This window comes from Drosophila pseudoobscura, chromosome 2, assembly GCF_009870125.1.
Source record: "Drosophila pseudoobscura strain MV-25-SWS-2005 chromosome 2, UCI_Dpse_MV25, whole genome shotgun sequence".
Lineage (NCBI taxonomy): Eukaryota > Metazoa > Arthropoda > Insecta > Diptera > Drosophilidae > Drosophila > Drosophila pseudoobscura.
The window spans coordinates 18,352,463-18,370,385 of NC_046679.1; the positions used below are offsets into that span (position 1 = coordinate 18,352,463).

The following is a 17,923-nucleotide window of genomic DNA, read 5'->3' on the forward strand; positions in this document are numbered from 1 at the left end:
AAAAACGATCGGTTCAAAACAAAACGTCATCAAAAGGTTTAATGGTTTTTTTATTGTTTCAAAAAACCGCTAGAACTAATGTTTTTTTATTAATCGCCTACAAATAAATATTATCAAAATATCATATATGTATGTACATATGCATTTACCATAAGCACACCTTGTGAGATTCTCATAAAATCTTCTATTTTGCTTTCAGTGGCCAAATAAGCAATTTTTCTGTAACCTTGCTTTACGAGTCATTCATTGGCTCTTTTTAAGGTTAATGTCACACAAAATTTTCTGTTTTCGAGTTTTCCCGTGGATTTTTGTATAAATATGCCTGAAACACCCACACATGCCATTGAATTTTGTGAGTATACAAGATTTTTCATATTGTATATTCACAAATACATTTCATTTTATTATTAGTATAGGTGAGTAAATCTTTACTCAATTTTGTTGGAAAACAAAATTTATTTTTATCCCATTTTCAGGCATGTATGTATGTAAATATGCACATACATACATACATATGAGTATTTGTTGAATAATTAGTTACCAGATACATATATTGGTAGCAGATTTTCAGTGTGTACTCTGAGGTGGAGTACCATGATATTATTCTGAAGTTTGGAACACCAAAAGCCATACAAAAGCCATTTTGTACTTTATCAGTATTTGTAATCGAGTGGAAATAGCAATGACTGTCTTCCATTAGTCCTTTTCCAGTCCAGTCCCTTATTTTGAAGCAAGCAAATTTTACATGTTCGAAACAAGATCAAGGCCCATAGTAAATATAAACACGGCTTCCAAAAAGTATCATTTAAACAATCTTCCGATTAAAATATATTTGGTGTTTATATGGTCTTACTACTCCTTTTATTTGTGATAAGAGATATAAATAATACTACCGTTGACGAAGAACCGCAAAGAGGTCAAGCTTATTCGAGGAAATTTACTAAGTACATCTATCAAATAAAATAATGTAAAAAATCGTAAACATATGTACATATGTACATGCATTCGACTGTATAAGCTATAAAAGATATGGCGGCTTTCCTTTGGAGAGATTCAAAAACATCTGTGTGTTTTTTTACGTCGTGTTCACAATGTGATTACTCTGGCACCTAGGAGTATTGGCTGTGAGATCCAGGTGCTTCTGCAGACAGACAGAAAATAAAATGGCCTATACAGATTCGACCGATGCTTATCAAGAATGTACTCGTATAGTGGCTAGTGAAATTCAAGCAAGAATACAGTCCTTGTTGTTGATGATACTGTTGGTATTGGAGATCAAGATAAGAATTTTCAAAACAGTAATTTAATGAATTGTATGACACTACGAAAAGTAAGATTTAGAATATAATAATTCTAATTCTAATCCCAAAATCTAACAGATACAACTTTTCTACAATTATTTCCTGGAATAATACAGAGAACATTTTTGCTTTTGTTTGGCATAATCTAGATTTAATATTCAATATTAACTTAAGAATTTCCCTTGTTTTTTTTCATATAAAATGTATTAATCTGATATATATAGTATTGCAAGCTGCATTCAAATTATGTCAAGATTTTTTAGTGATTAATTTAGTGGGCGGTTTTAAAGAGTTTTAATATTTAGCTAGAAGCTAGAAGCTGTAGCGAAAAGTTCAGCTAGCAGAAAAAGATTAGCGATATATGTACCAAGATAATTTAGTTTTTAAATATATTTTTGTTGACAATGGGCTATCTATATTTGTTTGAGACTAGATCAATTTTATTTTACTTGGAATCTACCCATAAATGTGGTTTAGTTAAAAGATTGTAATACTGTATAATGATAGCAAATCATTGAATATACTGGACATATGTAAACTCTTGTAAGTACGTACATATGTACATATGTATGTGTGCTGTGCTATTTTCTATTCGTAGGAACCGTTTACCGCTAGAAACAAATACATATACAGTTTTTGAGATATACCCCTTTGGAATAAGAAGCTAAGATAACTGATAAAAGAGTCATAAAAGTTTGTTTAATTAATGAATAGTATGTTAAGACTATTTCGCAGTGGGTTGTAATCGCTTGAAGATACATAGAACACATTCAAGTATGAGTATGTGTTCGAGTACATGTACATTATTGAACACTAATACAGTATACAGTTTAGACTGCGCGCTCTTTTTGGCCAGAGATTTTTTAAATGCCAAAAATACATTTTCGTGAGATAAATAGAAGAAGAAATAGAGAGTGAGAAAACAGTGAAGGCTACAAAAATTTTTGAAATCGAAAAATTATAAGCAACTGATTCATGAAATTTTCGGTCAGATCAACTCGAGCGGGCGTCAAGTGAACAAAACGAAACGACTATAAATTCGAAATAAAATCACCGAATAATTTCTAACAAGACAATTTCATAAAAAAAAAAACAAAATGGTTTACGAAAGTGGATTTACAACTCGCAGAACTTACACCTCCAGACCGGTGACAACTTCTTACGCCGTTTCGGTAAGCCATTCAATGTAGAAAAAGATAACATTCGGTTGTGAAGTTTCTATTTAATAAAATCTGTAAAATTAATCTGTGCGTAAGATCTTAAATTTGACTAGTATTATCTCATTTGTTAGATTTGCTAACAAGTGTTTACAATACGCTGCGGATAAGTTTGACAAGTTTTAATATATTCAGCTACACAACACAGCCGAATATGTATCTGAAAAAACTATTTTTTAAACGCTTGTGTCCCACTTATTGTAGTCTATGTTTTCATGTTTAGAAGCTTTTTTACTTAAGAAATTGAAACACGTTTGAATTTAAACTCAGTTGCCACTTCAAAGTGCCGCACAAATATGAATATCGTATCTACAAATTTACTGACGGTACAATTCTATTCCAGTACTACTAATATTTTTACCTTGTCCTAGTTTCTAAAATAATGTATATACTACTACTATATAACGACAAGGTGACTTGTAAATATGTACATACTATATGAAAACTTATAGAAATTAAAAGCCGTTTTCTAGGGGTAATCAAATATTTTCCTAGGTAAATTCTAAAACATTTCTATAATGAATTAAGAATACTCGTGTACATTAATCATTAATCAAAAATCAATGTGTGTGAAAATATGAACCTACTTTTGTAGGTATGTAGCTGTGCATTTTGTTCGTGATCCGTCGTTTACTCATGTTTTAAATATAACAAGCAAACACATTTGAAGAATTTGGAGGCCAATATTTTGTTATTGTGCCTGAAAATGTGCAGAAAATAGACGAGTGAAATTCCAAACACACTCAAATATTTGATAAATATACATATACAAACAAAATTCTCTCGCTGCGCCTTTTTTTTTGCTCCGTGCATGTGTAATACTAGATGCGCGCGCATTTCGCGTTTCGTTAGACCTAAAAATATCTTTCTGATTTCCACAATATATAAGCCAAAATCGTTGGAGGAGCTAGAGATCAAACAGTAGCAATAAACTTTTCATAATTTACATGTCTGCATAAAACTAGATATTAGTCATACAAGTATGTATACGTATGTTGTTACGTACAAGGTTCCTAAATTACATTACTCATTAGTGTTATTGTACAGGCCGATGCGTATTAAAAAATGAACAAATTATTGATATACACACATAAATTAATAAATGCACATAGTAGATATAGACATAGACGTAATGGAACAATTTGTAGGTACATACTTATATCCTATGTTCAAATATACTCGTAAATGTATGTACATGTTTTTTCCATCTTATCCATTTGAATGATGCGCCGAATACTAACTACCATTCTTAAGCATATTAAGAAAAACTTGTACATATGTATGTATATGTAATCTTGAATACAAATTAATACTCATAGATACTATTTGTATATTAATATCACCCACAGCAGGCATGTAACTTGCACAAATGTATGTATTTATGTATGCATGTACATATGTATGAGCCTTACTGATAAGATGTTTTGTAATTACCTGCGGAATACCGTAATATATAGTATGCACACTCTAACCTTGGCTTGGCTGTCTTAGAAATTATAAACGATTTGTGGAATTTTGGGCATTACAGAGAACAAACAGAACACCAATTGACTGGGAGAAAGTTCCATTTGTGCCTCGGCCTTCACTCATCTCCGATCCAGTGACTGCTTTCGGAGCTCGAAGAGCAGAACATGAGCAGCGAAAGAGATTCATACTTGATCCAATCAATAGGGCGGCAATAAAGCCAAATTATAAAATTGCCTATGAGCCCATTGAACCATATGTTTCTACCCGCGATAAGAATCGTAATCGGATTTTAAGTTTGGTACGACAACATATCGACACTGTTGAAGCCGGTGGAAATACGGCTGCCCGAACGTCCCGCGATAGTCTGGACAGTCAACTGCCACGTTTGCACCGAGCTGCCTCGGAAAGTCTTCCGGTGCGAAGGGAAACGTATCGAAATGAGAAGTCGGGCGCAATGTGCACAAAGTACTATTTCTAATGAACAGAACAGATTAAATGTTCCGATCCACATCGAAGACTACTACTAAAATAAACCATTTTCATAAAATAACCATAGGACCTGTAGAATAGTCTAATGTAAACTTGTCATTGTTTTAACCAACTAAAAATTTTTAAAAGATTATTCTGTTTCGAAATGTACATTTACATGTACCCAACGTTTTATAATTTTACTATTGTACATCACAAGCACTTATTTAATGATGAGTTAGAAATACTCTACTGTAACTAGAGAATTCTATTAAAAATATTTAGCTCGAACATGTTTCAATTTCGTTTAAGTGGACATATCTTAAAAGTGTATCTTAAATGGTACAAAACAACTTAACTAACTAAGCATAGTGGGGCAACATTTACTCAGGCCTTCTGCCCATGTTAACAGCTATACATTTATAGTATAATCTCTGATCTGATATCATACATATGGATATACTTAGTTAACATTAGTTGTTTGTGAAACAAAATTGAATTTAACATTTTTATAATGATTGCTTGTGTTGACAATATTTTTTTACTTAAAAATATACAAATCGGAATTTATAGACTCCACGCTTAGACCTGTGCACGGACAGACCTGGTTCGCACCGCACCCGCGCCTCATCGGACTACTCGTACAATGCGAAATCAACTGTCCAAAATAGCAGTTACGACTCTAGCAACCCATATTCTAGGCCGGAGCGCTCAACTTATTCGTCTACCGTGGAGAAAACATCGCGTAGTGGGCCAGGTGGTTCATACAACTATAGCACAGAGCGGACTAGTACGACTGGAGCTGGACCTGGCGGTTACAGCTATTCTTCTACCACTTCTGGAAACTTACCAGGTGGCACCAAATACCGCCACTTCTCTTATCATGTCTAAAATGTTGGCATTCAAATTATGGAAAAGTTCTTCAAAGCTGCAAACATATTAATCTAATACAGCATTATTTAAAATCTATATCTTTAAATAATCAGCATAACCATCTAACTACGTAATACGTATGTATGTATGTACCTCTGTTAATGATATTTTGGTGCTTGTTTTCAATTTGATGTACACTTATTGACTCGGACTAATCTTTACTAATGTTCAACAATTTGTTTATGTTCCCCATCTCAAACACTTATAACAAAAAAATATTTGTGATACAATAAAAAAACATGCTCTTCGTTAAAAAACAGCATCTTTTTACTTTAAAAAGAGTTAGATACGATATTCATACAGTTGTAGGCTTTTGTTGTGGTGAAAAAAAAATTTCTCTCAATGTGTAAGGTTAGAACAAAAGTGACAAAAGTTTTAGGTGTATTACCTGCAAGACTGTACAGTTAAGCTCAATAACTAGACGACATTTAATTTCTTCAATGGTGTTGTATATTTTTTGCAGTATCCGTCCGTTCAGAAAGTAACTCGTGTAAGTACGTGATTTAAAAAATGTTTGCATATACCTCTTCTTATTCATGTGTCTATAGTATTACTTTTCTTTTGACATTTATCACACTGCTTAATCACCTCTATAACCTCATCGTCACGGGACGCCGACTCGATTAATACTTCACTAGTTTTAACTTGCTACTTACAACTTCAACAGAAGAGCTCGATTATTTTTATTTAGTACACATATGACGCAGTAAAAGAGCTGAATATCGAATTAAAGGCAGCAGATTTAAATCGGTCGTAATTTTAAACTTGTATTACATAAGATTGAGTATTGAATTGATGAAAGAGGGACCCGAAATTTGATACTGAAGTAACCAAAACATAAACTGTCTCTAGGTCGCTGTAAAGTTGCAAGGAATTTTAGATTATATTATTGAATGATACAGTCACCAGATGCGTAAAATCCGTCTACGTCCGTCTGCAAAAAACTTTGAAAGCAGCGGTTGATTAAATTAGAGCACTGAGGAAGGTTATTCGATGCTTGAAAAAACCGTGCTGCGACGGAGATATCAAACTACAGATAACATGTTGCAGTTACCGGGTGACCAGGAACTCCACAAGCTTCGGGATGGCGAAAAGCTTTGCGATACCACGATAGTTTTCAATGTTAGATCGTGAACATTTTTTGTGAAGCGGTAGGATTCCTTCCAAGTTACTGGGAGACAAGACTGTTCCGAAGAGAGGTTGAAGAGAAAGGTCAAGGGTTGGAAAAGGGACTGGCCTCAGTGTTTTAAAATATAATTTGGTACTGGGTCCGCATCTGGATCAGCAAAGAACGAATGTTCATAGATGTCAAACCTTTCAGAACAACACTTTCCTCAAAGATAAGTACAACGAGGGGGAACATTGTGAGTTGCTGCGGACACTGCAACTCTACAGTTATACCCGATACTAAGTCAGTATGGGTCTCCTCCGGCAGACGCCGGGCGCTGCGTAGCCACTGCCATTTGATTTGTTCATTTTGATCCGATCTGATCCAGATTCAGCAACCGGATAGATATGGTAATTCTCTATGACTGCGTTTTTGGGTTTCTCGAATATTGTGGATGCAACAGATTTTCGTCCTTTGTGGTGACGGAAGGGGATGGGGCGAAATTTTGAGATATACGTTTTATAGTGAGATCTAACAGGAGTGGGGATACCAAGTTTGGTTGCTCTAGCCTCCTCTATTCTCTGAGATTTGTGGATGCCTCAGATTTTCGTCCTTTGCGGGGGCGGAAGGGAGTGTGGTAAAATTTTGAGACCAAACGGTCAAGGTCCGATATCACAGGAGTGTGGATACCAAATTTGGTTGCTGTGGCTCTTATAGGTTCTGAGATTCTGAACTCACATTTTGCAATTGGCAAAACCGACCATGAAACCTGTGTGTTAGAGAGAGACAGAGCGAGAAAGAATGAAATTGTTTTCTTGATGCTGGATATAATAATGATACGATCGGATTCAGTTTCTGCAGTCTAAAAGATATGGTCATTCTCTACGATTCTGCGTTTTCTGTTTTCTCGGCGGGGCGAAGACAGACAGGGCTCAATCGACTCGGCTATTGATGCTGATCTAATATACCCCAATACTTAATTTGAGTATCGGTTATTAAAGTAATAAAACAGTAAAAAATTATGTTAATTTACAATTATACCAAGAACGTAAACTTCTCTAAAAATGTAAAATGCTCAATATTAGATTTAAGTAAATAACTAGTACATCATCTACCAATCCGCCTCTAAATCTATTTAGCTACATATTCTTCATCGTTAATCTAATCTTAGCTTCAAACTAAGTACATATATTCAGATTTATGTTACCTTAATTTTTAACCGTCACAAAATAGGTCTACAAATCGAGTTATCCCATTTACTCGAGTTACTCAATACCTAGGCGTATCGTTACTGGAACTCGTCTTGTTACATCGCCAATCCGAGTTGTCACCTCCCCTTCAAGGGTGGTGTCACGGATTATACACTCTCCATCGCCTGTTCGTGTTGTCCGTACAACAACTCGTGTAGTTTCATCTCCGGAGAGAACAACGTATTCATATACTACGCCAACGACCTACTACAGCCCAGCCCTTCTATCATCTTACACTTCGAAATATATCCCAACATCGTACACAACGTACACACCATCTTATCATTACAATCCTACAACAATTACTCGTGTGTACGCCCGGTCGGTTTCGCCGGTGAGGATAACTTCATCTTCCGTTCGACCAGTACCTTCGTATTTGAAGAGGCTTCCTCCTGGATATGGTGCACGGGCCCTAACTAACTACCTCAATACTGAACCCTTTACCGTAAGTTTTTACACAGTGTATCCCCAATTTAAGTGATTGTGTTCAGTTCTGTGCTTTGCTGGTCCTTTTTTAGTTTAAATAATTGCAAATAATCATTCCAACTTCCAGACATTTTCTGAGGAAACAAGCCGGATTCGTAATCGGGCACAATCTCTGATTCGGGACTTGCATACTCCTGTGGTACGCCGAGCACGTAGTTGTACACCATTTCCAGTAACTGGGTAAGCCTTACAAAAAAGCCAATATTGTTTCCCCGGCACTTTTAATGTATAAAAAGATATTGTATTCGAGGCTCATACTAACCCACTTGGAACCGACATATCGTCAGGCGATGGGTAAAGTCGTTTTCATCATGTAGTATCGGTCGTGGTAGCTTCACCAATGCGAGTATTACAGGTTAGAAGAGATATACAACGATTCTTAATGCGAGAAGAAGATAAATTTCGACAACATTTTGACGATTATACATACATATAGTATACAAAATAATTAGTTACACATATCTGAATGTTTGGTTAGATTATCATTGTAAAACCAAGTTTTATATATATATAATTTATTTTTTTATGTAGCTACACTTATGAACCGACTTCCCAAATGGCCCTAGATGCGTATGTAGCCCGTGTAACAAACCCTGTCCGCCATATTGCAAAAGAAGTGCACAATATATCGCACTATCCAAGGCCAGCAGTAAAATACGTTGGTAAGTTTTTTTTGTCTATGATAGATATGTACTTTATACTTTATAAACTTAAAAAATGTTGGTTAGATATTGTATTACTATTTATTATTTAAATAATTAAAAAAAAAGGTAAAAGTCATCTTGCATCAGTAAGGATTTGTGGTGACAAGGCCTATAATGTTAGAAGTCCAATGTACGATTCAGACAAAGTTCGAAATGATATTAACCTCTTGTCCTGGTACCTTAGACATCCGACTTGGAAGAATGATAAGCAATCTCTTGCTTCTCAGAAAGAAGGTAAGTACTGTTATATCCAATAACATGCCGCTTGAATATGACACCTGTATATATAGCAACCTTGCTTATATGTATACTATGTTACTGCAAATTATCATTGTTCACTTAATTAAATACATACGCCTAAAAAGATATTTAGCTCCGCAAAAATCAATTTAGCAAAAGTAATAATTTAGTACACTGTTTTGTATTTGTAAGCATTAGATCGAATCTAATTCCCATCTAATGTCAGAATTTGTCTGGTCGGACTGAATTTTCCCAAATATGTACAAAGGGTGTACTATATTATATTCGGTTTGATGAATTAAAAATTCCGAAAAAAAGGTTGGAGCTACTAGAGCATATGTTAATCAGCATTAATAACATGTTTTTGATTCTTATTTTGCCAAAGATCAATCTACATCTTAGCTATCTTCATCTAAATATGAAACCGTATTTCTTAACGGTTGGTTATCGTCCGAAACAAAGTCGTTTATCTTACCAAACTTTATTTTCCTTCCTTTGGCTGTATATGATATCTACAGACATACGTACGGGTAGGCGGGACATGGCTCTATGGACTCAGCTGTTCATTTGGTTTTTAATGCATAATGTGCTTTATAGGGTTCTAGGTACTTCCTTCTTTACGTTCAATATCAAATTCAAATTCCAAGGAGAAGTTTTTTGCTCACTTGTAACTAACACACACATTTGATTGCTGCATTTTGATTTGTTACGTTCATTGTACTTCACTAACTTTATATGTTTTATGATTGATTGATTCTTTCCAGTTGAAGCTGTTGAAGTTGAGGCCTAAATGATAACATGCCTGATTTTTTGTATGGACATACACTTCTATTATTTAAATAAAAATATGTAAAAGACTTTCTTTTGCGTGGTAGAAAATCAGCCAATATCGTACAAGATGAACAAATGATCTTGGCAAACTCTGGCGCTTTCACTACTCATACTAATTTATACAAGCCAGATTAGAGAAGATTAATAAATATTCAAACATTATAAACAACGTCATAGCATCATTTGTGATACTAACATTTTTCATGCATACTATTTTAAAGTTGACCTATTTTTATTTTTCATTTGATTTGTCAAAACAAAAATGCATACAAATAAAGATAAAAACTTACATACCTATTTAAACAAATTAAAAAAAAAAACACAATATAGGATTTAAATTTATACAAAAAAAAAGGAAAAACATAGAAACAGACACAAATCTAAGTATGTACATACATATGTTTTTTAACGCAAATTTTAATTTAATTCCAACAAAAAATTAATCTCAGAACTTAATTTCTCCAAAAAGCTAAACTTTAAACTATATAAAAATGTTGAATGATAGCTGCAGGTGCCGAATAATTGAGATAAAACGATTTTAACTTGAAGCCCTGGTATTATTAAAAAAAGCATTAAATTATCAGTGTTATTGTCAATTACGTAATTGCAGCTTGCAATTGGATTGGTGTTGGTTAACATATGAGTGGTAAGGTCATTACCAGGCATTTCAAAACAAAATATATTCGGATTTGAAGTGTACGGCTGGGTGCCAATTTGCTGGGCGGAGGAAGTACCATTTTCCTCCAAACAATCGAATTAGATCAGCAAAACAATTAATTAAAAAATTATATATATTCGATTGAATACATATATCAATTGATCGAATTTTTGTTTCCTGCCACTGTTTTCGGTACCCTTAACTTTATATTATATTTGAATGCATACATACATACCTATGTACATGTGTAAGGCCTGAATAAATGGCAAATGTAGAGCCCGCCTTGAAGTCTTTAATAATCTATACTTTTAAATGTATATACATACACCCATATACATTTTTGCTTAACACATTAATACCATTTTGTCTAAATTGTACACATTTTTGTATTCTCATTAATGCCATACAATTACCCTAAAAATCATTGGCGTCTACTCTATCTGCAATTTTACCGTGCCTCGCCTAAGGTCAACAATACAATTCATTTGGATTAGTAAGTATTAGTGATACATTATTATGTAAATTACTGAGTAAAACAAAAATTTGGTCAAACTAATATTTAATTAATATATACATTTAAATATAAATGATCCATTCAATTTTTTCAAAATATTAACGACAAGGTTTATTTGCAGATGCCGATTTAGATCCCAATCGTCCATCTAGAAAATTTTCTGCTCCTAGGCCTTTGGAGGATCCTGTCGATCTAGAGTCGAAAGAGAAGCAGCGTCTGCGCCAAGAACGACTACTAACAGTAAACGAAGATGCCTTGGATGAAGTGGATGCTGAGAAAAAGCGCGCTCAAAATGCAAACGAAGAGAAGTGAGTAGTGACAATCTGAATTATTTGTATCCATAAATTTATTATATTTTACGCCTTAGAATTCTTAGGGAGGAAAAGAAACGTTTAGCTGCCGAAGCCGAGAAACGAAATATCAAAGCCAAGATTGAGGCAGATGCTCGCTTAGTCAGAGAAGCTGAAGAAGCAGCCCAAAAGGCTGCGGAAGCAGCCGCCCAAAAGGCTGCGAAAGAAGCAGCACAAAAGGCTGCAGAAGAAGCAGCCCAAAAGGCTGCGGAAGAAGCAGCACAAAAGGCTGCAGAAGAAGCAGCCCAAAAAGCTGAAGAAGAAGCAGCTCTAAAGGCTGCGGAAGAAGCAGCCCAAAAGGCTGCGGAAGAAGCAGCCCAAAAAGCTGAGGAAGAAGCAGCACAAAAAGCTGAGGAAGAAGCAGCACAAAAGGCTGCAGAAGAAGCAGCACAAAAGGCTGCAGAAGAAGCAGCACAAAAGGCTGCGGAAGAAGCAGCCCAAAAAGCTGAGGAAGAAGCAGCCCAAAGGGCTGCGGAAGAAGCCGCCCAAAAGGCTGCCGAAGAAGAAGCAGCACGTATTGCAGAGGATGAGCGGTTAGCTAAAGAAGCACTTTTGGAAGAAGAACAACGTTCACGAGAGCAGGAACTTAACCGCCTAGCGGAAATTGAAAAGCAAGCTGAAGAGGAGAGCGAGGGTGATCTTGCACGGCAGGCCGCGGAGCTGGCGGAGATAGGTCGCCAAGAAGCTGAAATTGCAGCTCTGGAGCTTCAAGCCATTCAAAAAGTTGAGGGGGAAACCAACGAACCAATTATTGAAGAACCAACCACACCAAACGAACCAACCATAGAATTGAGCGCTACGTTTGATGACACTGTTGGTCCGACAGGCGGTGATAGCTATGATGACGAATATGACGAAGAAGAATAGTTTTTGAGTAATAACATTTCTGTTATTTTAATTTCAAAAACTATTAAAATAAATATGATAAAAATTTTAATTTGTGGATGTTTTAAATTTCCCCTTTTTTCCACACTTTTTTCCGTACTAAATGGATGTTCTTTACACCACAGTCTTTACACTTTAGCTTACTGCTGAAAAGGGATTAGTGAAGATCTATCGATACTGCTGAACCAGGCTTCTTATTTTAATAAGCATTTGTTTTAGCTAAGGACAAATACATAAGATATATTGCTTCGTTTATTATCGTATGGTCATCCGAATGGGTGAAATCGAAAACCTTGGCAAGTTCAGTGCCAATTCTAGTAAAATTCTCAAATAATGCGTCAACTGGGAAACCTGGAAAATCTTTACCAATCAGAAAGGTTATCGTTTCTTCTATACATTTTCGGTCGAAAGCTAAATGAAATTGCGGAACTCATCGGGTTACATCTTCAACTGTTGAGGAGACTGCGATGAATCCAGGCCTCAAAACAAACTTTTAAAGCTAAACTTGCAAAGCTAAACGTGCAAAACTGAAGCAAATGGTAAGATACATTTGAAAGCTTCATATTTTCCAGAAAGTAAGATTAAGCCACATATTTCTTTGTACCGATTGATAGCTGCATTCATTGGATTGTCAGGATTCAGAAGAATACGGGAATTTTCAATGTTGGTATATCACTCTCAAGCTATTACTAAGAATTTAAACTCAGCTCTGAAAAACATCATCTTCTTCTTAAAGCCGAATCGAATTTAAAAGAATTGGCAATATGTAACTCTAAATATGTATCTCGACTGCTTCATAGAGGAAAATTGATTTGAAGTTATGTTGAGGTAAGGGAATGATCGATTAAAATTAGAGCTACAAAAGCTAAGGAAAGGGAAACGTATGTTAGTATTAGTACTTAAAGAAGTGAAATGGAACTAGTGGTATATATATGTAGATTGTACATTTTCCGGTACTGTCCCTTACTAAGCAGATCTCCGTATTGGTATGATATAAACGAGTATCACACACACTGAAATAAAGACATTGTTAATATGTGTATACTATACATTCTTAAATAAATTACCAAAGAGAACAAAAGTACAAATAGCAAAAGTTATATTACAGTATGGCTGTAATGTAAGTCCCATTAAGTTTGTAGCTGCGATAATTCCAAGTCGTCCTAAGGACATGCAAAAGCTAACAGCTTTTCCCCTGCAATTTGTAAAATACATTAAAAATATGCATAAATTCTTTTCGATTTGTTGTATTTGTAAAGGTAAATGTACATTAGAATGAGGTGTTTACCGTAGATGCGTTGGGACCAGATCAACTATTGCACCGAGCATGATGGAAATCGAAAGTCCCGGCAGAAGTATATAGAGGCAAAACAAAACTAGTACTGCCGTACGATTTCCAAAAAAGTGCAGACAAAAACCAGAAAACGTTGCAATTATGAGCGCAACTAGTAGTACGTTTTTACGACCCAAAGGGTTAATCAGAGTGCCTTGAATCGAAAATCCAATCAAAAAGGCGACTCCAACAATTATGTTGTCTATATAAGTTTTGCTTGATATATGATCTGAGCAGGCCTAAATTTATAAGATAATATGTAATTTAAAAAAGGTAATTCCCTTAATTTAATGAGAAAAATAAGGATATGTACCAGTGTGGAATTTTCTGCTTTTGTGTCATACTCGCTTAATATTTCGCAAACGGTAGATGAATCATTGAAGGCCTCAGATGACCGGTTTACGATTTCTGGAAACCAAAATTGCATACCATTTGAGCTGCAAAGAAATATTGTACGTAATAATGAACGGTCATGCACTATTTATGTTTTAATAATGTAGTAGATGTCTTATTAATATTTTACTTGATTAAATTGATGTACAATAGATGGTTAGTTTACAAATGTTATTTTCGATTTTCGCTTTACCTGAAAAACATCCCAAATACTGCCAAATTGCTAATTATAAAGTAGAATCCGTGTGGCTTATGAAAAAGAGGGACGGTTGCACGTGCAATTTTTGATAATATACAACTGGGGATATTATCCATCGAATTCTCCTCAGAGTTAACTTCCGACTTGAGCATAAAGTCGTCACAATTAAGTAAGTCCTGGATAGGTTTGCCTCGATTAAACTGACAAATCCAAGCAACAGCTTGTATAGCCTCGTTGATTTTATTTTGTGATAATAAAAGCTTCGGGCTTTCTGGAAAGCGTAATAGTATCAAGCCGCCAATTAATCCGGGAAGAAGACTTATCAACATAATTAAACGCCATGGCCGAAAAACAAAATCGCCTATGCTGATCGACCAGTTAGCCGACAGTACCATCCAAGCAGTCACTAAAGTTCCAAGACAAATTAGACAAAATAATAAAATATAAAAATTGTTGATGTAGGTAAAAGTATCATATAAACTCAAACTAGTCTAGTTGACAGTTTTTTAAGCTATCTGTCTGAAACTTTTCACAGACCAGACCCATCTCTTAGCTGAAGATTTCACAGCGGAATCGCTTAGAGAACATAATATAGCATAGAGCATACATATAAAAGGTTATTTTTAGATTAACTAATTAGCAATATCTGAAAAAGTATCAGCTATCCATTTTTTCTCGTAATTCTTACCTGGAACATATATTGCAGTCACACTGACGAACATTGTGGAATAATTAATAGCAACTGCTCGATGTTTGGGTGTATTGAATTCACTTAAATAGGCATACAGTGCAGCTGACACACCACCAATGCTATATGCAAGAGACATTAAACAAACAAAAAATAGCTTTAAACCATGTTAATTAAATGTGACCAATAAATGTAAATTGTATAATGTAAATGGAGACAGACTCTATGAGAATTTGATGGATTATTTAACAGCATTTTTACGCTTCCAGCTGAACCGACTTTTTCTCATAGATTTGGGGCTTTAACATTTCTTTTATAAATTATAGTTTTAGTACAAAAGCAAAATTTTAGTTTTAAATTAAAAAAAAAAATATATTATTGATTTGGACGGACATTTTGGCTAAGGAAGGCGTCTCCGATGTCTCCGATGGAATGCTAGATAACTGAGATTCATACTGGCCTATGCGTGGCACCTCTGAGTGCCTTCCAGGGTAAGCTAACCCTACCTCTTTTTTTCTAAAACGTGTTAAAACTAAGTAAAAAATACATTGAGAGGCTTGGTTTTAAATGAGCAATTTTCCGTTACTTCCCGGGTGCTGTTTTTGACCGGCCCAAATACTTTAAACATGAAAAATTGAATTTATTGATACGCTTCTGAGAAATTTCTTAACTAAACCTAATTAATATACATGTATACATATTTATTTTATTTCCCAAAGTGTCCCACACCCCAATTTTTGGAGGTCAGGTATGTTCATCAATAAGCTCAAAACTCAAACAAAAACCTTTCTCAAATTTTGGTTCTAGCGGCCGCAATATCACATTACATACTACGCAAATAGGCACAACAGAAAACAACAGAACATTAAAAAAAGAAATGAGCATACAATGAGCAGATCATTTGCGGTCTGGCTCATGATGATGACCCTGGGGTAGACGAACGCCAGAGCCGAAGACCCCAAGAGTTAGTTTTCTGTGTTCGCTGTGCGACATGTTCGTTGTATGAATATAGTTGTATGATTAGTGGTAAAACGGAAACTGCAACGATTAACACAGAATTTACATTTGTTTCCCTGAGAACCTGAGTTTAAGAGCATTCCTTTATAACCCTTATCGGTATTAACGGTATCGTTGGTGTATCGACTAAATTTGTTCCTTGTTTAAATTCGCACTTACCTTATACCAACAAGTAAGTTAATTAAATTAAACATCCAAATGTTTGTAACGAACATAAGAACGAATTGTAATATATTGCTGGCGAACACACCACATAGTAACACTTTCCGACGCCCAACGTAGTCGCTGATGTATCCCCATATATAGGTCGAGAAAAACAAACCTGTATGTTTAGAAAAATGTTCCTTTACGTGTGCAAATTCTACTTTATTTCGACTCACCAGCAACACACGAAGCCATTATCAGACCTTTTTCAGCTTGAGTTGATTTAAATTCACATTGCGATGCGATTACTATAATACTCATGGATTGTTGAGCAGCCACAGACGTAATCGTCAGTAACCCACTAATGATTAAAAGTATCCATTGAGTTTTACCATAACCTGGGAACGGAATCGAAAATTTAGTCTAGTTACAAACCAAGTGACAAGTCGGGCCAAATCGTAACTGAATACTTTACCGATTTTCTCTAATATCACGTCATAGTCCCACAAATGTACAGCCTGGGAATTATTCTCCAACGAGTTTTGCATCGTGGCATACCAAGCAATCTTGTTGACTGGTCATTGCGCAATTGCAACACCATCTTTTATGCATTGTAGTCTGAAGTCAAGAGCAACTTGAGTGGGGCAAACCCGTTTTGAGATCAAAGTAAAATATTTTAATATAAACACATTCAATTGTTAAACAGAAGAAAGCAGAAAAAACCAAGATCAAGTTCACCTAAGATTACGAAGTTTGGTGTCAGCCACAACAACCATTCGCTCTGGGATCATCCGTTTAATTTATGTAGATATATGTAGATGTTTCCCATCCCATAATGAAGAGCTTAGGCAATAGGATTTAGACATCTGTAAATTTCAATAGAATGCCTTCAAATTGAATATAGTTACAGAAGTGTGACGCACACAATGAATGAAGTTTATACAGATGTATGACTTAGAAGAGAAGGTTAAGTAAAACGAAGTAAATTACACGGAATAGCCGAAGACATTCTAATTAACCGAATTTTTGCATGAGCATTATGTGTACTCTTCTATTGCAAGGACTTTTCGTTCTTCTTTTCCTTACACATACCGAAGAAAAAACAATTGAAAAGCTATTGCTGACATGTTATACCAATACTTTAATCTATTGCTGCCTAAATCTACAGGAGAAAAATACATAGAATGCATTCGAATGAATTCACTCAATTCAATAAATTCGCACAGCTTCGTTTGTGTTGTGTGTTGAGCTATCTCTATACATATATACATACATATGTATGTATGTGCATATCAGAGCATACACTCACTCAAACTCTTGCGCCGTAGCAATCGACTTCACTCAATTCATTATGCGCATTGTTAATTCAAATCCCGTTTTGTGCCATTCATGCAGACCTCTAGTATACTTAGTACATATGTATGTATGTACATAATGTACAAATGTCAATCTTGTATATGGCCATCTCCAATGACATTCCATGACATGCCATGACGTTCGTACGAAAAAACTAAAAAATATAATGAAAAATTCAAGCCCCTATCTCAGTATAATAGATTAAAGAAATCGAACTTACGAATTAAATAAAGTTAAACGTTCAAAAATTATGCAAAACCAAGAATTACTCTAAGACTGTCTTATTGCAGTTAGTTACCCTGCTGAAGCTTTTTTTAAACTTCACTCTCCACTAGTGGTCACTGGAGAGATTGGTGTGGCCAAGTCTCAGTCTATTTATGT

The 17,923-nt window shown here is 35.1% G+C and overlaps 2 protein-coding genes across 5 annotated transcripts; one reads left to right on the plus strand and one right to left on the minus strand.

Annotated features, from left to right (window-relative positions):
* The first annotated feature begins 2,255 nt into the window (after positions 1–2,255).
* On the plus strand, positions 2,256–12,464 carry LOC4802114 (protein anoxia up-regulated). Of its 4 annotated transcripts, none has more exons than XM_003736617.3 (7): positions 2,256–2,473; positions 5,850–5,876; positions 7,728–8,189; positions 8,298–8,410; positions 8,762–8,892; positions 11,299–11,485; positions 11,545–12,464. In XM_003736617.3, exons 1-7 carry the CDS (start codon positions 2,399–2,401, stop codon positions 12,392–12,394), a joined length of 1,845 nt encoding a protein of 614 aa, XP_003736665.2. In that variant the 5' UTR covers positions 2,256–2,398; the 3' UTR covers positions 12,395–12,464. The 4 variants fall into 4 exon arrangements, with proteins under 4 accessions (XP_003736665.2, XP_003736668.3, XP_003736666.1 ...); XM_003736620.3 differs by lacking the exons at positions 11,299–11,485; positions 11,545–12,464 and adding exons at positions 9,001–9,168; positions 9,939–10,154; XM_003736618.3 differs by lacking the exons at positions 5,850–5,876; positions 7,728–8,189; positions 8,298–8,410; ... (1 more) ...; positions 11,299–11,485; positions 11,545–12,464 and adding an exon at positions 4,047–4,744.
* A 150-nt stretch (positions 12,465–12,614) lies between these two features.
* Positions 12,615–17,683, minus strand: LOC4802115 (synaptic vesicle glycoprotein 2B-like). The gene is made up of 10 exons (XM_001359059.5): positions 17,496–17,683; positions 16,662–16,820; positions 16,423–16,584; positions 16,202–16,364; positions 15,026–15,147; positions 14,332–14,743; positions 14,059–14,182; positions 13,701–13,984; positions 13,480–13,607; positions 12,615–13,425 (listed from the first exon to the last, which is right to left on the minus strand). Exons 2-10 carry the CDS (start codon positions 16,732–16,734, stop codon positions 13,379–13,381), a joined length of 1,515 nt encoding a protein of 504 aa, XP_001359096.4. The 5' UTR covers positions 16,735–16,820; positions 17,496–17,683; the 3' UTR covers positions 12,615–13,378.
* Between the last annotated feature and the right edge of the window lie 240 nt (positions 17,684–17,923).